Below are 22,975 nucleotides of genomic sequence, written 5' to 3'. Positions count from 1 at the left end.
TGTGTCAATAGCACATTAACACTAAAGTAGGGTCAAACTTATGAACGGTTCTTATTGCTTTGACGATAATAACAATAAAACCTTAGCCCTTCGATGCATCCTTTATGTAAAAAAAATTGATGACGCCTATTCAATCATAAAGTACCACAAAATCAACGGTTCAAATGTATTCATGAAAATCTAATAAAAAATTTCTCAAAAATCTTGTTCCCCACGTCTGTAAAGACCTATGAGCAAGCACATTGTAACTTTCTCACTTATTTTTAAATTTTTTATTAATTAAGTATTAATGAATTGGCTATCAAGTATAGGATAATATTAGTAGTACAATATAAATAGTTGAAACACAAAGCAAAAGCCGTATATGTTTCAATTTGCTTAACCAAACAAAACCCACGAGCTTCATTCAGTTCTGATCAGAAAAAGGAAAACCTCTTTCTTTTTCGGTTCATCTTCAAGAGGTTTTTTCTCTTGCTTTTCTTTCTTTTAATAAATTTTTATATTTTCTGTTTATTAATCAATTAATCGAGCCTTCTAATAAACACACAGGCCCTGAAATTATTTTTCGTCTTTTTTTTTTTTTTTATAATATAATTCTTTTTAAATTTATGTTAATAAAAGTTTTTTTTTTTTTTTTTCCCCCTTCTGGGGGTATTTGATTTTGAGAGAGCTTGTTGTATTCTATGTTTTTGATTCTTCAAAAGAATTTTTTTTGCGCTATTATTTAGGTTTATAATTAAATAAAAAAATTTGGGTCTTTATTGTTTATATGCCAGATACTTTAAAATATATAGATTTTTATTTTTGTTCAAACTTTTGTGGGTATACGATATTGACAAAGGTAGTTCAATTTGAAGTTAATTTTTGTTAATAATGAATTTGTGTACTACTTTTTAGGTTCTATGCAATTTTTTTTTTTTTTTTGGTTTTAAAGACAAGGTTTTGATTAAATTCATGTTCTTGTTGTCATCGGTCTTATTATTCATGATTGTTTATGTCTGCAAGAAACTTAGAATACAGATTATATATAGTTTTGGGTTTGATCAACGCAGTGTTATTATGGCTCTTAATTAGTTGTCTGAGGAGTAATTTTCGATTTAATGAGTTGAGTTTTCTTAATTTTGGATTTTAGTTTCAGGAGACATGGCAAAGAGTTACTTCAAGCAAGAGCATGATCTTGGTATGTAGTATTATTTGTAGTTTGAAATTTGAGTTAATTTCTGATTGTTACTTTGTTGTGTATGGAAAGGTGGGTAATGTGTTGAACTCATGAATATGTGATTACTTTTGTCTTCAGAGAAGAGACGCGCGGAGGCCGCTAGGATTAGGGAGAAATACCCAGATAGGATTCCGGTGAGCAATAATTGTTACTTTTTAAGCTTAATTATATATTGGCAATTCTGGTTTGTAATGAGAATACTGAATTCATTGTGGTATCTTTTTATTTTGTTCGCCTATTATGAAGTCAAGTTTGGGTTGAACTTGTTTCTCATGAATGTTTCTATCTTTGAAGTTTATCTTGTAGTCAGCAGTTTCAGCTGCTTCTCAGTTTATCTTGTAAACTGAGAAGCACATCTAGATTTCAAGATTCTTTTACAAATGTATTTGGGGCTATTAGGGTTACAGAGATTTAGGTTGGTGATGTATAAAGCCATGAACAATAACTTCTAGCAAGGAGCACCTGCTTGGGACTACAAATATTTATCGAAGTGGTAGCCAAATGCTGTATAATACAGCTTTTGCTGTTTGGTTTTGGAATGACTGCTGATTCCTGTGTCGACCATAGATGGCTTAATTATTTCTCTTTTGTTTTATATCTGGGTAGAGTCATATTTATGTCTATGTTTGTTGATCATCCTTGGCACATATCCTTAATATTTTTCCTTTTTTTCCTTTTTTCTAGTGATTTTGTGAATCCCTTATCAAAGTTCTATATCTAAACTTTCTATTGACATATATGGTCTTTTACAGTGAAGGCCTTTTACTTTTCTATTGCATGCGTTGTATATAGTGTCTGACATGCAATTGAGCTTGGCATGTTAAACAGAATAGTTATTGAAAAGCATGATGTTATTTGGGGAAAAAGGAAGCCGATACTGAATCTTTGTATGAAATTAAAGATTTTTAGGTTTTGTAATATGCTATTTTCAATCTTTATATATGCTTGATTTTACTTGGAAAGTTTCTATAATGAAATTTATATCCTAATGTTTAGTTGCAATATATTGGTAGAGAAATTTTGAGGAAGAAAATTTATGAGATGTTAAACCCAAAGTGTTGCAAGGTCATAGTCTAGAAATCAAATCATGTAGTATTGATAATTTGGTTGTGTGACCGTCTTCAATCAAGGACATGGCTTTATTATACTTTTTTTTTTTGGAAGATGAATGCTGCACTGACTATTTAATGATTATAATACGTCTAATCTGCATTCTACCCTTTTGGTTTTCTAACCTGAGTTTTCTGAAAACTTGCTTGTATAATTTTAAGGTTATTGTGGAGAGGGCAGAGAGAAGTGACATCCCAAGCATTGATAAGAAAAAGTAAGTAAATTCCTACTATTACTTGTTGCATTCCCTGCTTTCTTATCCCATGTCTATGATCTGGATTTAGTTTAATTAAACCTAGAAAAGCTATATCCGTTAGTGTTTCAAACAGAACTTATGTATAATTGTTCTTAACAGGCATCACTAGGGGAACATAAGTAACGCATTGTCCTCTACTAATGGCTCTGGGTTGTAGGCCTCTCTCCATCTTTGGTGTAGATAGTTCATTAATTTTTTTCAGATACAGAGCCATTCAGTTTTGCACTCACACACACACACACACACACAAGCAGACATACTTCATAGAACTTGTTTAAGACTGAAAAGAAAATTTCATCTAATGTGATGGTCATTGATGATGTGCATCTCATGGTTAAAAGAAGCAATTAAAAAGAACGATATTTTGACGATATAACACTTTACTTTCAACTTGTGGTTGACACGATCACTTGCAAGTAAAATTTCCCATCATCAATGCTTTGTGCTTCTTAACAATTCCTAGATTATTAATAATCCTGTGAGAAGCAACGATACTGATACAATTATTATTGTATTTAGTATACCTGCCCTATTCTGTATTATCCTGTAATGGCACTTGGCTGGAGTCATAGGTAAACAGAATTTGGCATTGGTCTTATTAAATTTAAAGATCACATCCTCAGTCCTGATTCTCCCCCTCCGCCACTATCTACCTAAAGAAAGAAAAAAAAATCGTTCAGTGTAAAGAATCACTCTTTGTTTGTATTTCAACACCAAATTTTCTGTTGCTAATCAAACAATAAAAGATCCTAGCTGTCTCATAATAAGGTACAAATGTAACACCCTTCATTTGCTTTCTTGGTCTTCACTTCTTACTTCTTGTAAAGGTTCAATAATCACAGGAGTGTAACAGTTTGGAAGACTGCTTCTTTATGTATATTGTAGCCCATTAGGTGGGAAAGCAATGGTAGGACCTTTGATGGTGTAGAATGCCCTGTTCATGTTATTAAAAAGTCTTTGTTACCTTCTTGATATGAGTGGATGATCGTTTAGGAAACATCCCTATCATATCTTTTTGGTACTTCTTATTCTTTGAATCTTGGTTTGTAATTTTTAAACAAGTTGGTACTCTCCATGTAGTCCGGCTAGTTCTTTACCAAAAACTGTTATTATCGATCAAATTTGTTTTTGTAAAGGCCAATTCCAAGTCTCAGTGTTGTTTTCTGTGTAATCATGGTCCTTCAGTATATTATACCTACCCTTACGTTTAATGTTTTGTTGTGCTTATTTTTTCCTCCCCACCATAGACTAATTGAGCAAATTTCAGGTACCTTGTTCCAGCTGATCTGACAGTGGGACAATTTGTCTATGTCATCCGCAAAAGGATTAAACTGAGTGCAGAAAAGGCAATATTTATATTTGTAGACAATGTCCTTCCACCAACAGGTAAAACTTGCTGCTAATATGATCATCCACAAGATACGTGCTCTATTTGGGCCTTTTGATTTGAGACAGCTCACTAAATGTGGTTTCGTTTGGTTTCTGCAGGCGCAATCATGTCTGCTATATATGAGGAGAAGAAGGATGAGGATGGGTTTCTCTATGTTACTTACAGTGGCGAAAACACATTTGGGCTTCAGATTCCACTGTAGTTGTTGATTTCATAAAATGTTCTTTCTTTAAAGTTTCACCATATCTAATTTCCGTGGTGCATCTTATTTTCCTCGCTCAGGATGATTTCATTATTGTGCCTATTATAAGGGTATATATATGTACAGGATAAAACTAAGAACCAGTTTGAATTTTAAAATCTTCTGCTTCTCATTTTCAATAATCATGCTCTTTGATCCCTGTTTACCTTATAGGTAGATTCCAGTTTTAATTAGTAATAATAAATAATAAAAGAGATTATAATTTTAGATTGTTTAGAGGGGAATTTTTTTGGCTCAAGTAAACTTTAGTTGGTTCTGGAGTAGTGGTACTGGTAACTACCTCAATGTGTCGGTAGTTGGTTGTTGCTGGATGTTTTATGCAGGCTAGGCCTAGACCAAACACCAGGTATAGGTTTGGAGGCCATCCCATAATGATCAAAACCAGGCTTAGCATTGAACTATCAAGTTGCTGGTTGCAGAACTACTGAGCTAACTAAAGCCGTAGCAAATTTGCCATGTGGTTTTCTTCTTTGAGGAAGGTTTGAAACTCTGAACTTACCAGATATAAATCTGGAGTTAGGAGTTTCTTAAAGCTATGGAGCATCTTAGACTTAGGGTATGTAGAGGGACTTGTTGAAGCTACGAAGCATGCATTGGGTAAGTTAAAAGAAATGGATTTGGATCTGGCCCCAAATCCAATAAGAATTTGATAGGCCCAAATCCATGTATTTCAAATATCCTTACACGGTGGAATTTGGAAATCTCACGCACGTTTGTTTTCTATTTCTCTCGGCTCGCGTCTCTCCAACTCTCTCTTCCTAGCCACAACTCACAAGCTCTTCTTCTCTATCTCTTTCTTGCAGCTACTTCAGGTTTGTCTCTCTCAATTCTTATCTTCCTCTTTAACCTCTTTGTTTCTCTCTTTCTACTGAATCTAAATCCACAAATGCTGTGGTTTTTTCTATGGGTTTCATTTGATTTTTTCGTGGGTTTGTTTGGATTTCATTTGATTTGTTTGTGGGTTTTGTTTGATTTGTTTGTGCATTTTGTTTCATAGCATTTTCAATAATTTGTGTTGGGTTTGTCTTTATTTTCTATTTGTATTTTCATTTGTGGGTTTGTCATGCAAATTATGTGTTTGATGAAATGCTTTTATGAACTATCTATGAGTTGTGAAGTAATAAGTAATATATATTTATATATATATATATATATATATATTTTTTTTTTTTGTGTGGAGAAAGTAAAGTAATAAGAAATTGATTTAATTAATATGTGAGATTAGGTTATGCCTGCGATGCAAGTGTATAGGTTATTTACTCCTGAGTTAGTGGAGGGAGCTATGGATTTGAATTTCGGCAGATTTGGCTCTTAAGAGGACTGTAAGAGGGATATTTAAGTGAGGGCAGAAATTGAGGAAAAACGAGTAATCTGGGGATCCAATGGTATAGAGTAAGACCTGTTTACTTTAAACAATGTGTTGAACAGACTCTTTTTGTTGCTTGTTATTTTTGCAAATTGTTAGTGTGGACCAGCAGTTTGGTTCCCAAGGAAAATGAGGGAAAGACAAGGTTGTATACTTGTGTGTGTGTATGTATATATATCGACTAAGTCAAATATTTTGATATGGGCTTGTGTAGAGAATAAAGACAGAGTAGCTCAGTCCTTTCAAAGTTGCTGCTTTGAACAAGGTGTTTAAGCCCACGTTAGTGCATTCTACTGCAACCATGTCTGAAAATGGCAGAACATCCTTGATCCTTGTACTAATAGCTCCATGCCATCCTCTGTCTCTGTCTGTGTCTCTCTCTCTCTCTCTCTCTCAATGATTCTGTTGTATCTTTATAGCAAATAGAATTCCTTTGTTTGCTTATTAATAAATGAAAAAAAAAAAAAAAAAAAAATCTCTCAGTTGTTCAGTCTATAAAGTGACAAACCCAGTACAGTCAGATATGACATTACTCAAATCAGAGTTATAAAAGAGCATTATGTTTTGGTATTGGCCTACATGACTTTCACGGCCTGCTTTTCTCTATCTTAACCCTAGCATTGCCTTCTGAAACTTTGGAGTTAAAATTCAGCAGCTGTGGCATATTTTACCAAAAAATAAACCTATTTGTAGGCTTGAGCATTTGAATTTGACAGCAGAAAAAGTCGAGTGCAGTAAGGCAGCAATTGTTGTCCACTTCATCTCTTCACTACAGACACAAGTTTATCAATTTTTAATTTTTAAAATTTTACTTACCATAGTATTAAAAGATGATGAGTTCATGTAGGACTAAGGAATATATAGAGTCTACACTCTACATGCTTAATAAGAGCAATTACATTGACCTCCCTAAATATCAGATGCAAGTGCAACTGAGAATTTAAACATGGCTGGAATCTAGTAGGTTCATAACACATTTTGACAAGTACCAATTTGAAGGTGAATTAGCTTGTATCATCATGGACACCAAGTTTCTTTTTACCCAGTAATTTCTACAGTTTTAGCGAAAACTACATGTTCTTGGATTTATTTTGATAGTCTCAAATATAATATTTATTTTGATACTGATTGTTTAGATTTATTTTTAGATTTAAAAGTTTTAAAATACATTTTATATAAATAGACGAAAATTGTCCATTAATGTATTAAATTCTATAAAATGCTAGATTCTTTTTGTAATACATGTATTGCTTATAAAATATTAACTAACAATATATTTTATATTTCCATTTGCAGGAAGAAGTTATCCAAAATTAAAATTGATAAAATCCTATTTAAAATTGACTATGTACAAGAAATATTAAGTGGATTAGTGATTTTACCAATTGAAAAGAAAATTTTAGTAGAACTTGAAAACAAAAACATAATTAGTAGTAATCTTAAATCTCAAAAAAGCAAGTAAAATAGATTTTTAAATAAATAAAAAATAAAAACATAAATATTATTCAGGAGTCTTAGATTAGCAGTAAATTTGAGCAAGGTTTGAAATGAATATGCTTGAAACTGTATTGAGATATTTAATAGAAATGCCACAATTTAGAATTTAATAGTTTTTAAAACTTTTTATTTATAAATAAAATATTCAATCCATATGAAAATACTTCGTAGCAACATGGCCATATTTTGCATGAAAAGGCAAGTAACATGCCAATAACATGCTTAATATTTCATATATTTGCATGACTACCAAGTATTACTATAAATAAACCAATTTAATTGAAGCTAAATTTGTTTAAAATGTACAAATATCAAATTGATGTATTTATAAAGGAATGTTCAACGAGTAACACTGTTGGGATATTGGAAGAAACTAAGAAAATTATTTATTTCCCACTTTAAATTGTTGCAGCCCCAAAATGTGTTGAGTCGGACTTGTACCTGGATTGTTTCCATATGTATACGTTGAAAGTAAGCAAAACCAACCATACAATAGCATGAATGAAAAGATAAAACCAGTAGGTAGACTGGCAGTAGACTAGTAGTAGAGAGTCCAAATTAGCCCAATGGTGAAACCTGATGTTCCCATATATGCAATGTCCACAAATACCCATCATCAAGATGCAGCGACTAGATACCAAGCTTAGCATAATGTAATCTCGCATAGGACAAAGGATGAACGTTCGTCTGAATTAATTTATAATGCTGATCAAGAAGTGTAGTGTATCACTACAAGTAATTGCATCATTGTTTCCCAACCTTCATCTTGACTAATGCACAAATCTTACAATAGGTATGAATGCAATATGAAAGTCTGAATGAATTTGTAGTCTATGTTTGGCATATGACACAAGTCTCATAGGCCAGGGCTGCTCTTGGATCCATCACTATTGGCATATGTTATGAGAGAAAAAGTTAGATTCAAGCTTATCTTGGCTCAAAATGTTATGAGAAAATGTTTTTAATTGAAAATATCTTAAAGGAAAACATTTCATTTTTCAGTATTTGATTACATTCCTAAAAATGAACCGGATATCATTTTTAAGAATGTAAAATTAAAAATTTTCTATTTTTTATATGGAAAAATAAACTTTTTGTTAACAACTTAAGATACCACTACATTTTCATGGTCAACCTAAAACACATTTAATTTAATTAAAATTTTTACACCACAACAAACACCTAAAAAACACTAACAACATTTTAAGCCAAAAAATGATAGAAACTAATTTAACAAGTAATGCAAAATAGAGCCCGAACTAATTTATAGTCTAAGAAAATGCAAAATGGAGCCTCTAAGTGTTCTGTTCCTCTCCCATAACCTTGGTGCACTATCTTCTGCATATCTTTTTTCTTCAAAAATTACCAATGCACTGAGTTAGTCAATAAAACTATAAGTCCATGGGAAATTTAATATTGCTTCATTCACTACACTGATTTGCTTAAACTATGCAAAATAATATGCTAATTTTTTTTTTTTTTTTTTTTTTTTTACTTTTTTAGAAAAATGCAAAAACGGGTGCTTATAAAAACAAAGTTATTGACAATTGGGAGGACATTGACATCTTGTGTGGGAGGGATAGAGCTATTGGCATTGGTGTAAAACATATGAATGAAACAGTTGAAGTTATGGCTGAGGAAAGAGAAAATGGGGTGAATTCTCCTATTGCACAACAGCCACATCTGCCTTCTGTATCAATAAGTTCTACAGTTGAGTCTCACCAAAGAAGGAGTAGGAAAGATCCATTCGTTGAAGTTGTTGCAGATATTGGTTCCTCTCTTAAAAAGTACTGTTCATTTGTAAAAAAGCACTTCACAACAAAGAAAAATCAAGAGCAACCACAACCTTCTAGTGAAGAGATACATGCAATGGTTTCAAAAGTTCCTGGACTTACACAGTTTGAAATATTCAGAATAATTGAGAAGTTAATGCATGGAGGTGCGAAGGACTTTAAATTTTTGAAAAGTCTTTCAAATGATGATGATAAAAAGGATTGGATACAACTTCTACTTAGTCACCATTAATTTGTTTTTTTTGTAAGTTGTGTAAAAGACACATATTTTTGGATATTTAATTTGTCTCTTTTGATATATAACTTTTTAGTTGTTAATAACTTTAGAATAATTTTTTAGTTTGACATTTTGAATGTTGTGAAAAAAAAAAAAAAAACCATTTATTTGGGTGTCCTTTCTAGTTGATATAAAACATTTTAATTGTTGATAGTTGGCAATATATTTTTTTAGTTGGCTATGACTAAAAATATTTAGTCATCACTTGTCTTACTAAATTTTTTATATATGTGCATCCTGTGATTAATCCAAGGAAATAATATATTAATAATAGTATATTAATAAAATAAAATTCACATTTCATTGGACGGCCAGTGGTAAATTAAAAGCTAAGAAAGGGTAATTCTAAGGATTCTCCCGTGGGAAATGTATCATTTTTGGGTCCAATGAAATTCATAGGTATAGGAAGAAGTCTTGCTAAATAGATATTTTTTCTTTCAAATTATCAATATTACCTCATGTATTTAAAATTAAAATGTCGAAGGATTAAGAAAAATAATAATTAAAAATAATTTTTTTTGTTCTTAAATCCAAATCCAAATTTAGGTATCTAAACAATGAAATTTCCAATGATGAATTTCAAATCCTTCATTACTTAATAAGACCCAAACAAAGAATTTTAAAATCAAGAGATTTCAAATTAAGGCATTTTAAATTAATAGTTTCAAATCCAAATCTAAATCCAAATCCAAATTCAAATGTTGCTATTCAAACACAACCTTGGGGTATTTAAGGACTTGTCAGGTTTGGAGCTCTCACAAAATGTAGGGTTTACATATTTTGATTGGCATGTTGCATATCCCAGATCCAACGCATACCTTCTCCTCCCTTCCTAATTTGTTTGTGCATAATGAACAACTTGACTGATATGCAGTGGCCTTTGGAATCTTTTAGTGAAAGCGAAAGTATCTTCCCGGAGAAGTAAAAACCTAAATTCGACTCAATTCTCTCATTAAAAACCTTTTGAAAAACCTTTGGGCCCTGGCTACGTCCCTGCAGTTAAGTGATACTACTCAATTCTCTCATTGAAAAGAATCCAAGACTCTATTTGTTTCATTGAAAAATATTACAATAAAACACTTGGAGCCTAAGTTGGTAGTTTGAATCTCTCTCTCACTTTTGTTGTAAGGGAAAAAAAGAATCAATCCTCACTTGGCTTAAGTTGGGGGTCCTCTCCAAAGATTCCTTGTCATTCTTGGGGTATGGGGCCTATGGTTCAATAATACTACCCGATTATCCTATGAAAGAGAACCAAAATTTGAATCTCTCTCTCTTGTTGTAATTAAGGGAGAAAAAAGAAAAAAAATAAATAAATAATCTAAGTCTCAATTGGCTTTAAGTTAGGGCCAACCCCAATGGATGAAGTTTTAAAAAACATGCCACCTCACAACTTTTTTCAAAACTTACAAGGTTTTATTGGATCTCACACAACCACCAACATTATTTTTGTTAGCATCACTATAACAACCTGCCATAAAGTTGTGTACTCATCATTATTAATTTGTAAAAATCGAGCTGTAAATGTATATGGTTAACTTGGTTTGTTTAAAAGCTTTATCTGCAGGTTTGGAGCTCCATGATCCAAAGCCAATCTCTTATGGGACATCCAAACTTCCAAAACCTTATTGGCTCTGGTGGATCAGCATCCACTAAAATTTAACAACCAGAAGACTAGTGGTTGCTTGGTAAGGATTTTTAGCATTGTCTTTTTAGGATTTTTAAATAGGGTGGGCATTTTAAGAGAGAGCGAGAGTTGCCAGTTATCTACAGAGGGGGAGGAGAAGAAAAAATCCAAAGCCAAAAGGCGTATATGCTTCATTTGGTACGTAGATAAAATCAATTACTATGAGTATACAGAGAATAATCATTTTTTTTTATAGAGAAATTTGAATTATCATTTCTTTAATCGACGAATATCTATTTGCACTTTCAAGACATACTCTAGGATAAGTAAATGGATATACAAACTTAACACAATTTTTTAAGATAACAAACTGTGCAGGCCTGATTCATTAATCGTGGACAAATTGTTTTTAGAAAAAATGTCATATGAAGTAAAATTAGTGTTAGATTTATTGTCTAGTAATCAGAATTTATCAACTAAGCAAAATTATGAAGAAGTGTGTGAAAGTAAATAATTGCTGTATATAATAATAATAAGGACAAAATGGGCTTTTGTCCTTTTCCACAAAACTAATTAGCCTTTTGCCTTTCTTCCCAAACTAAATAGGGAAATGCCCCTCTTTTGAAACTCGACTTTCTCAAAATCGAGTTAAAAAAAAAAAAAAAATTCTAAAGTCCTATAGTGACGTTTTTAAGGACCTATAGTGACGTTTGAAGAACCTATAGTGACGTTTTATAACTTGATATTCACAGAATCGAGTTATAGGTAATAAAATTGCCTATAACTCGATTTTATGGATATCAAGTTACGAAACGTCACTATAGGTCCTTAAAAACGTCACTATAGGGTTTAACTCGATTTTGAAAAAGTCGAGTTTCAGAAGAGGGGCATTTCCCTATTTAGTTTGGGAAGAAGGGCAAAAGGCTAATTAGTTTTGTAGAAAATGGCAGAAGCCCATTTTGTCCATAATAATAATAATAAGAGGTTAATATAGGAGTAGTGTGGTGACATGACAAAACAATGATGTGTAAGTAACACATGGAGTACGTACATGTAACTTGGGATGATGCAAGGTTGATATCGATGGTAGTGGGAGTTAGAGGAGTCGACCCTTTTCAATGTTTTAAAGAGGAGGTGCAAATAGACGGTATTGGCCATGCTCCTTTGTCCCCTTGTCTCCTCACTCCCTTACCCTACCCCCCACTCCCTATAGATCCCACATGTTCCTCCTAAACCTTCATTTACATTTCAACCCCATCATCCCATTTCCCTATGTTTCAATAGGGTGTTTGAATCGTTACAACTCTTGTAACTTGACTAGTACTTTCTAATGTTTTCAAGGAAGATATTGAGGATTTAAATTCTCTTTTTCCCAACTGCATTGAATTATCAAACAAATTGAGTGCTTGAATCTTAATATCCTAATATGAAATATCTACCTATTGAAGGAAATCTAAAAAGTTGGTTAAAATTATGCAAATGGAAGTGAAGAAAGAGGAATTTGGAAATGTCGAAACTTTTTTTTTTCTTCTTCTAGTGGTGAATAAGTAATTGAAAAGTTAATAGAACAGGAAAAATACAAAAATTAGTAGACAACAATTGGCCCTAAATTTCAAGAAGTAGAAGTAGAAACCATTGTTTTGAGTCTAATATGTCTTCTTTGTAGGGCAAATTCAGTGATACTAACCTAGCTAGTTGAAACCTTTTCGAGGATTTTGGGATAGGACTGCTTGTTTATGGGGTTGGGAAAACTTTTTTTTTCTTTTTACTTTTTTAATTCAAATAATTATAATAATGGGAAAGAGGAAATTTTTTTTTTTTTTTTTGATGGGAAAGAGGAATTTGAACTTTGGTTTTTCTAATAAAAGAGAGTATACTATGTTATTAAATTACAAAACTCTTGACAAAAATGATTTTAAATATATGAAAGATCAAGATTGTATTTTCATGGGCACCCAAGATAAGATTTTGATTTGGGATTATCCAAATATGAACTTCCTATTATGATTTATTTCTTACTATGAAAATATTTCTTAGGATAAATAAAAATGTTGTTCCATAAAATATTGTTTCTTGAGGCTAGGTTGCAACCTATTGAACTTTCTCGTCATAGAAATGTTCAACACAAATGCCCTATTTATGACTTCAAATCAATTACCAACTTGAAGGTTTACCAACCACTTGCTAGACTGAATTGATAGACGCAATAGTTTCCAAAGTATCACTAATCTGGATTTTTAATTGTTGACGACAGAGATACTTGTTTGGTACAAAACCCTAGGTGCACATCCACGCAGAGATCTCTCATCTCTTATGTTTAGATTGACTTAAGTGTACCTTTTATGTTTTAGATGTGTAGGGAACAATTCCAAAGGCCTTAAGTCAAATTGTATCTGAATAAAAAATTAATCTAAAATCCCAAGGCTTTTTAATCGGTCAAATACAAATAGTGTCAAGCCTATCGTTGAGCTTAAGTAAAGCTTGATCAGTTGAGTGCAATTAGGCCTGCAATTGAGCTAATAGATCCAGTAGTTTCTTAAAAAGTTGTGTCTTCATCTTGAACTTCAATTTCAATTCCGTGATCAGGAAAGGCTTACAACTTAATTAGGGCACGTTTGGTAGACTGTAATAGACACTATAATGTAATAGTTATTCCTATAGTTATTCCTATGGTTTAACTATTCAATAGTTTGGTTATATTTTTATTACAGGGAATAGTTATTCCTTATGAATAGCTATTCTTTAAAATGAAGAATAACTATTCATCTCTAAAAGGGTTGTAATAGCTATTCCTTAGTAAATGTAATAATTTCCAACACTAATATATTTCCAAATAAATAAACTTTCTAAACCCACCTAACAATTATGGAAATAAAAAATCATTAAAAATAACTCATCTCTCTACAATTTAAAATAAATTATTTTCTAGGAAATATAATTGTATGAATGAGATATTTCCTAAAATAGATCATAAGTTTTATTCTAATATTACAACTCACAACCAAACTAATGAATAGGTTTAGTTATTCCATTACAACATATTTTATTCCTAGTAATAAAGATTACTATTCATGTTGTAATCTACATTCAGTATACCAAACGTACCCTTAATGTATAGTTGGATATGTTTTGGATACAATTTTCCAAAAATAATAGAATAGGAATTTAACACGATTATTATTATAAAATCTTTTGAGTAATGCTAATACAATAATGAATGCAACTACCAGACAAACCCACTTTACTATCATGGGACCATGACCCCTAGCCCTAACACACCCTCCCTCCTTTCTCCCTAAATTTAAATACACGTGTTTTTTTTTTCTTTTTATATTCATCATTATTCCTTTTATAGAATCCGTCAAATTGTAGAATATCGATTACCCACAAATTCAATTATAGATTTTTTTTTTGGAAAAATTCATTTATAGATTGGTTGCATTTGTAACTTATCACTGTAACTATGACATGCGCATTTTTAACCGCAAATGTTATCAAAACTATGCTTCACAATATGAAGATGATTTTCTAAAGTACTACTTGATTCTATAATTAAATTGAAAAGAAAATTACTATGAGATTTAGTAAACTATAATTAATAAATGATTTTCAAGTTTTATTTTGATAAATAATTAATTCGAAATGTGTTGAGAATAATTATTTTGTGTCATTTTTTTAATATTTTGTTAATATTAAATGTATGCTAACTTTATTTTTCATAAATTTGAAACGATCCAACACTTAACACTTCATATATATCTATGAAACGATCCAACACTTCACATAAAGAAAGTCATATTTCAAAATTTCAACATGTATTCAATTTGAAAACGATCCAACACTTTGTACAGATTGGCCACTTTATTGTATTCGCTAAGGAAACTGCTTTTATTTCAACCATGTCCCTTGTCTTTATTAATTTTTTAGGAAAATTAGTCCATCAGTCACGTCCTTTAGTAACTTGTAGATATGAGAGACATTCAATTTCCACTGCATGTTCACTGTCTAGTACAAACAAAATGAAGTAGTTGCAACTTGCAAGTTATGCGGTAACTTGTAGGGCGGAGACAGAGAATGCAAGTCATCTATAAAAACACATGCGTATGTCCTAGCTCCCCTGGTTCCATATTCTATATATTTTTCTTTTTACACCAGACCACTCTGATTTTTACCCTGAGCTAAATTTCCTTGTTTTTTTGAGTAATATACCGTAGTGGCTCCAAGAATTTTTTTCAAAGGAGTCATTAAGTAACTTAGATTAAACAAAATTTAATAAAAAGATAATTTGAATATATCGAGTTATATTGACACAAAAAAAAAAAAAAAAAATACACACAAATATATAAAATTTTATAAGGGATAATTACAGTAAACCCACTTGAGGTAAGGCCAGTTTGCACTTTAAAATTTGCCCACCCATGGTTTAAAACTTTACACTTTGCCCACATGAACTTCAATCCGTTACCCATCCGTTACCCACCTCACCCCCAGCCGTTAGAGAAACACATTTTTAGAGAAAAACAAACATAACAAAAAAAAAAAAGCTAGGGTTTTGATTCCTTAAGAACTTCTATAAGAACAAAGTACATGGAGCAAGGATGACATGGATGCCGATATAAAGTCACGAGCGTCCAATAAGAAAGGCCAGGCACGGGATTGAATGGAAGAGGGGCTCTGGAAGTTCTTGCAGCACTCCAAAACCTCTTGGGGCAGACCCAACTTAGCGAAGGACTTCAAAGGAGCATACTTACCCAATTTCACATTATGCCAGCTCACCACAACCAGACCATCTTTCACAGTTTCATCCTCTTCTTTTCCTTGGTGGGTTTTGCTTTCATTGTCATCCTCTTTCGGTTTCTTATTCTTACTCTTCTTCTCTTTGGCCTCGATTTCTTCATGCTTTCGCTTGAGATTATTAGCTTCAAGTTCTTCAGCTTTGTCCTTGTTCCTTTGCTTATTCTTCTTCTTCTTCTTCTTTATCTTACTTTCTAGGTTTTGTGGGGGTTCTGAATCACTAGGAAGAACGCTGGTGGTGGTGGAGCCCTTGAGTTTTCGACCCATCAAAAAGCTAGGATTGCCCTGAGTTTAGAGTGAGAGAGAGGGCTCGGTGAGATTTATTGTGGGAGCTTGAAGGGTCGGCCATGGAGGTCCAATGGAGGCTCGGCCTAGGAAAGCTTCAGAGATTGGAGTGAGAGCTCGGGATTGGTGAGGGCTTGGTAAGGTTTTTTGGTGAGGAGGAGCTCGCCGCTGAGGTGGCGTCGATGATTAAGGGAAACGAGCTTTAAGGGTTAGCCATGGAGTTTCATTTGAGGCAGCTCAAATGAAACCCAACCACAGTAGCAAACCCAACCCCAATTCCAACTTCAAATCCACTTTGAATCCTAGCCACAGTGGGGAGAGAAGCCAAGATCAGAGTGGGATTTGTGTGCCATTCCTCCATTTTGTTCTTATAGAAGTTCTTTAAGCAATCAAAACCCTAACTTTTTTATCTTTGTTATGTTTGTTTTTCCCTAAAAATGTGTTTTTCTAACGGCTGGGGGTGAGGTGGGTAACGGATGGGTAACGGATTGAAGTTCAGGTGGGCAAAGTGTAAAGTTTTAAACCACGGGTAGGCAAACCGCAAACGGGCCTTACCTCAGGTGGGTTTACTGTAATTATCCCATTTATAATTTTCTTTTACGAGTTTTTATATTATGAAATAGTTATATGATTGTTCATTATTATCAGTTGTTATTATCTATTGTCAATGTGAGTAGGTGTGACTATTTTATTTTATTAAGTTTATATAATAAATTTTTTATGCAACTATCATTATCTATTTGTCATTGTTTTATAAAAAAAATTTAAACTAAATGACAAAACTCAACCCACTAGTACTGTATTAATTATTGACCCACACAATCACACTCATCTATACATATATAATACACTAAGTGCTTAATTACTTGATCAATCAAATGCTTGAATAATCACTAATTTTACTTTTTTTTAATCACTAACTTCATAACAAAATGTTATTATAACATGATTAAATAAAGTATAATATATATAACTTTATTTTGTGATTTGTGATCAGAGTGTGCAAAATTTAAATCAAGATGTGAAAATTTATTTTTTAAGGATAAAATAATTTAGAAAACAAATTTTATATATATCGCACCGCCCTAACATATAAGTGGAAAGCAAGGGAGCCAAACTCGTACTGAAGGCTGTACCAATTTGACCAGCAGAACGATATATTTTGGTGCCAATCAATACTGGTGTACTGTTTCGGGTTTACCGTTATTTTATATATATATATATATATATATATTAATAAATATAAAAGTTTACCATAAAATATTACCTCAATTCAGAATAAATTATTCATGATTTTAGACTTTAGCATCAACAAAAAGAAAAAAAAAAAAAATATATATATATATATATATATAACAGAAAGTTTAATTGTTCATTGCATACTAAGAAAACTAATAATACTAATAAGTTAATGCAAGTAAGTTACCATTCTGCTTTTACAAAAAATCAAAATTTTTTTTTTCTTTGGTACCGGCCGGTATAGCCAAATTGACTAGTACACTTGGTATTTAAATCGATATGAAACGTTGGCGTTTTGATAATGGTACATGTATCGGTACGGTACATATTGGCCGGTGGTGGAAAGTAGTCATTTCTCTTGATTTATGAAATGTTTTTATCTCTGTAAGAATATTTCAAACTCTCTCTCCTTCTCAGCCTAAATATCTATCTCCATCCATTTGTAATGTTCACCATGTAACTCTATAATGCCTTTCTGTTTCTTGAGGCCCCCCCAGTTTATTAAAAAGTGAGAGAGGAAGGGGACAAGGGAGGCCCTCAATATCTTGAATTTCGTTTTCAATGTTCATCACCCAAACACCTGCATGTTCTCTTAAAGAACGTCTCTCATTACATACGAAACCTGCATTTAATGCTTTTCCTTGGCTCCACCACTACAAATACTGGGAAACCTAACACTAAATTCACACCACATTTCCATTCTGTGACTTTTAACCTGGTAATCGAGTTCAAAACCATTTTCTCCAACCATGTCTTCTCTTGTTCTCCTCATTCTCCTATGTCTTTCTTTGCATGCATGTGATGCCTCCCGTCTACGACTTGCTGATAAGGAGAATAGAAAACAAGCTGACTATTTCAGCAAGGTTGGTGTTAACTTCAACTATCTAATATATTTCTTATTCATAAGTTATGAGCAACGTTATGATAACAATCTTCGAAGTGTTTTTCTATTTATTTATTTAAATTATATATTTTATGTACAATTTTTTAAAACTTTTAATAATTCTTTTAACTTTTCAAGTAACTATGTATATAATAATTTTGATCCAAAACCTTCATAAGAGTACTAAATATATTTTTGTCAAACTAGCAATATGATGACTACGATTTTTCTCTTTCATATGCAAGAAAACTTGTAAAGCATTTTAAATAATTGGTATAAATTACTTGTAAAGCACTTTCAACGAGAATGATCTAAATTTTTGGTTCGTTGTAGGATGCAGAAAGGACAAAAGTTCTTGAGACAACAATCACATCAAGGTCGAGGCCTTGCCCCTTTGATAAGTGCATATCACAACAAAAAAATATAAAATACGATGGAAGAAACAGCCATGACAAACAGAAGGATTCAAAGGTCCCTTTTAAGAAACAAGAAAATGAGGAAACTTCAGGTTCTCTTCGAACTGAGTTTTGCGATGAATTCTTTGCACGTATACCTTCCTCAAAATAGATATAGACGTGCATGGAGAACTAAACTCCAACTACTTTACCACAAAAGAAAATTAGTTCCCTTATCAAATCTGTACTTGTTAATTTCCTAACTACCTAGCTTCTTTTCTTGTTTTTCCCACTAGAGTCAGAAACTTTGGAGGGTTAACATATATATATATATATGTTAGACTTGTTATTATCTAGAGAATTTCCCTCTTTTAACTAGATTTTTGTGTGATTTAAAAATACTCTATTTAATAAATAATAACTTCATTTAAAAATAGAATTATAAATGTCAAATAACAAATTTTATTTTAAATTCAAAAAGAGAACTCCTAAAATTTAGGATTTTTTTTCCTTCACGTTCAAAAAAGAAATTACAGTTACTGCTTATTTTTAAAATTTATCATTTTTATTTGTTTGAAAAATAAAAAAAAAATATTTTTAAATTATAATAGATGCAAATTATTAATCTTTATCCAGAAAATTAAAAGAGCTTTTGAGCACGTGCGTTAGTCCGTACTCAGAAGCTAGTATTCTCTATATTTTGATTATTTTCCTAAGTGTAGGCGGGTTTATTTACTTAATTACTTCATCATTTTTTTAATATATAATTAATGTTAAATTTAAAGTAGTACTATTTCTTTTTGTGAATAACTAATGCACAAAATTTGTGTACACAGTTCATCTCCACCACTAGCTTTAAATTGTAACTTTTACTTCTATACTTTAGTATCAAAATTATTATTGATTGATACGTATAGTGGTGGGATGTGCAGGATATGAGAATATTATGGGGTCGTCTTTCCACAAAGATTTGCAACTGGTGAGAAGCATACAGGTAGATGACTTACTCCATGTTTTTTTTTTTTACTCTCTGGATAGGTTTGTATATATGGTTTGTACTACGTTTACATCAAAAAATGGTTCGCATGGTTTAGTTTTGTATGTAGGGAAAGGTAGTTTCCTAGACTAATAATGGCCCACCCTTCTTCACCATGTCCTCATTAAGGATGGCAATGGGTATGCGCATGCACTCCATGCATGCATGCATCATTCTAGCTATAATTATATGCACAAGAGCAATTAAAACACCTTATAAGACGAGAAAATGGTGTCATATGATATCGATATGTTTGCGTGACAATGCACGTGAAAAATGACGATAGATGGTGTTGGTCTTATATGTATTTACTGAGAAAAATGATATATATATATATATATAGATATATATATATATATAGAGAGAGAGAGAAAAGACAATGCCTCTATGTTTTGGAAAGGTAATTATGTTTATGGTAGAGCACCCACACTAGATGTGGGATATGTGCCAAATGCTAAATATTTGGCACATAGCCCACACCAAACACAAAAAATAGCTCCCTAGCAGATGTTGCATATGTTGCATATATTTGGCACATATACCATTTTGTGTCCGTATCGTTGCAAATTTGCAACGGTACGGACAAATGTGGTAAATCAAAATAATGTATTTTAATGTATTTTATTGTGTAGTAAATATTATTTTAATGTGTAGTAAATATTATTTTAATGTATAGAATTGAATTATAAAACATCTGATAAATGAAAAGTTGTAAAATGATGTGGTAAAATAATAAAGTAGGCATTTGATGTGGCAAAATGATATAATTTTTGCACCAACTGCTACGGATGCTCTTATAGTAATAAATAATGTTTGCCAAAAAAAAAGTAATAAATAATGTTTTTTCTCCCTTATTCCTTCATGAATATAATTTCGTTTTTCTTTCTTTCTTTTAATAAGAAGGTAGTACCTTTATGAATATAAATAAAAGACCAAAATTAAAACATTTAAAATGAACAATTATGATTAAGGTAAATATAATACCCTCCAAAATACCACAAAAAATAAAAGGAAGGAAGTATAGAACAAGTATATTCTTTCTCAAACTTTTTTTAGAAAAATATTATTTTTCAAACTGAACATACTATTTCTATATATAAACTAAGGGTAAAACATAGGTACAATCCCTTAAATAATATATTTTATTTTTCAATTAAATTTAAACACATAATTACATTAAATTTTAATATCGTAAGAAAAAGATAATATTTATTTTTCATTAGTCAATACAATCATATATTTAAATTTAATTGAAAAATCTAATATATTGCATCTAAAGAATTTTTCCTAAGCTTGCTCCATCTCCATGATACGTAAACTTATAGAAAAATAGAGTTTAAAGTTTCATTTTCATTGTATTTTTTTAATTTTAAAATCATAAATTTTCATGTATATTACTTAATATTTGCTTTTGAATTGAGTTCTTAGTTGCACAGTTGAGGGGTGCAATCTAAATTTATTAATCACTGCAAAAGGGGGGGGGGGGGGGGGGTGAGCTTTCTGAAAATGTTTTGATTATTCAATTCTAATTTATCTATTTTTATTTTCTTCAATTCACTTTCCTTTACTCTTAAAAAAATTAAAATAAGATAATCACTTTTCTCTTATATGATGCTGAAATTCTTGTGTAGGGATTGAAGTGGAACGTACGGTCATTGCTGGGAGCTGCGCAACATGACACTGCTAAAGAAACAGTAGACGCTATAGAAAATGAGGGACTGGACAACAATGTGAGTATAGTGATGGATTATGCGCAACCCCATCGGAAACCACCCATTCACAATGAAAAGCCCTAAATCATCAAAATCTTTCCTACATCTACATGTCTCTTTAATTTATTATATATCATTTAAGCTTTTCCACCTATACTCTCATCTTACGGGGAACTGTATTATATATGCTTCGAATTACAGTGCTTGTGGTAATGTATGAAGAATGAAGTAGTTAAATCTTAAGGACACTTGTATCATATTTTTTGGTTTCCAATAAGAAATTAAGAATTGCACCCAAAAAAAAAAAAAAAAGAGAGACAGATTTCGAAGGGAAAGACTTGGCAAAATATCAACTTCCTCTGGACAAGTATGTTGGATGGTGCTATGATGCCAAAATGATGATTTTGTGTCATCGTGATTGTGGGTAATTGATTTGAATAAAAGATGCGATTCCTAATACATGGATGTGTCGCTATCGTTTGTAAATATGTTTGTTGGTATTCTTCTTAAATGAAAGAGGCTCTTTACCTAAAACCTGTCCCCTATGTCTTGCTAGGCCTCGTTTTCAATTGCTAGGACGCTGGTGATTGTAGTAAAAGAATAGTTATTCTACTAACACATAAGAAGACCTTTTTGTGTGAGCTCAGAATACTGCTTCGAGACTAAGTTTTTTCTTTCACTCATAAGTATCTTACGTGACAAACAGTTATTGACTGTCTGTCACATTCACATGAGTTCATCACTTTTTTTCCACCACTCACAATTAACCATATAGAATAATTGTAGGGTAGTGGTAAAAGTTGTACTCATAGACTTTTTGGTAAAAGAACATCATCCGATAGGAGATGGGAAAAAGTTTGTATTAAATACATATAATATAAGTATATAACTCCCTCCAAATCTCACCTCTCATGACAAGTGATTTATGGAATTTCAAATGATAATAATTGAACAAAAACCATTAGACATGGTTGAATTTTGAAAATTTTCTGCCATAAAAGACTAGATACGCAAAATAAACTCTAATAATGTTTTTCAAAAAGTCTATGGACATAATCTTTGCCGTGCGATGATATATAAACAAAAAATTTCACAATTTTTTTTTCTTTTTGAGAAATAAACAATATTTTTTTTCAATAGTTAAGTTTTTACTAATTCTCATATGGATCTATTACTTACATAACTTTTTGACCGACTACTAGCAATTTGTCATATTAGCAAATATAAAATTTTTTGTTAAATTATTTTATGTCTATAGACTTTCTTATTATATTGTCATACATTTTACCAAAACTTGTACATATATCAAGTGGTGATCGGACTTCCACATACTTGTGATAAAGTGTCCTTAGTTTTCTCTCCAAGCAAAATGAATGTTTGGTTTAGCTGATGAGCAAAGAAGCAGCACATGCATGCTTTAGAGAAGAAAGATTTCACATGGTCCCACGGACCTCACCATTGTGAACTGACTAATATAGGTTTTTCATTTTTCTTTTTCTTTTTTATTATAGTAAAAGGTAAGAAAATGACTGATATAGCTATGATTAAGAGCTTTTGGTGGAAATAAACTTCCAGATTGATGGTCTTCAAAGCCACTATATTCTTCCAATTTGGAATTGATAACCTTAGTCACTAGAAGCTTCAACTTCCAAAGATCTGATAATAAAGACCTCTTCCTTGCAATTCTGCAAATATTTGAATTGGTGCATGCGCACGCATGCCCTACAAATAATGAGTATCTGTTATTGATCACATATATTCCTTCCCGATGAAGCTGAGGTTATTAAATCCATCCCATTGAGTAATAGATCGGTACAAGACATCCAAATTTAGGTAT

The 22,975-nt window shown here is 31.8% G+C and overlaps 2 protein-coding genes across 3 annotated transcripts; both read left to right on the top strand.

Annotated features, from left to right (window-relative positions):
* Positions 1 to 295: 295 nt before the first annotated feature.
* LOC126709023 (autophagy-related protein 8f) lies at positions 296 to 4,359 on the top strand. Of its 2 annotated transcripts, none has more exons than XM_050409086.1 (6): positions 296 to 461; positions 1,133 to 1,180; positions 1,298 to 1,353; positions 2,491 to 2,543; positions 3,853 to 3,971; positions 4,074 to 4,359. In XM_050409086.1, exons 2-6 carry the CDS (start codon positions 1,144 to 1,146, stop codon positions 4,175 to 4,177), a joined length of 369 nt encoding a protein of 122 aa, XP_050265043.1. In that variant the 5' UTR covers positions 296 to 461; positions 1,133 to 1,143; the 3' UTR covers positions 4,178 to 4,359. The 2 variants fall into 2 exon arrangements, with proteins under 2 accessions (XP_050265043.1, XP_050265044.1); XM_050409087.1 differs by having other exon boundaries at positions 323 to 461; positions 1,139 to 1,180.
* Positions 4,360 to 17,811: 13,452 nt separating this feature from the next.
* On the top strand, positions 17,812 to 21,381 carry LOC126709181 (uncharacterized). Its single transcript, XM_050409298.1, has 4 exons — positions 17,812 to 17,975; positions 18,329 to 18,503; positions 19,323 to 19,384; positions 21,058 to 21,381. Exons 1-4 carry the CDS (start codon positions 17,862 to 17,864, stop codon positions 21,220 to 21,222), a joined length of 516 nt encoding a protein of 171 aa, XP_050265255.1. The 5' UTR covers positions 17,812 to 17,861; the 3' UTR covers positions 21,223 to 21,381.
* Positions 21,382 to 22,975: the final 1,594 nt, after the last annotated feature.

The sequence above is a fragment of the Quercus robur genome, chromosome 12 (genome assembly GCF_932294415.1).
Source record: "Quercus robur chromosome 12, dhQueRobu3.1, whole genome shotgun sequence".
NCBI classification, from domain to species: domain Eukaryota; kingdom Viridiplantae; phylum Streptophyta; class Magnoliopsida; order Fagales; family Fagaceae; genus Quercus; species Quercus robur.
The sequence above is the reverse complement of the archived record's forward strand: the minus strand, read 5'-3'. Positions and strand labels throughout refer to the sequence as shown.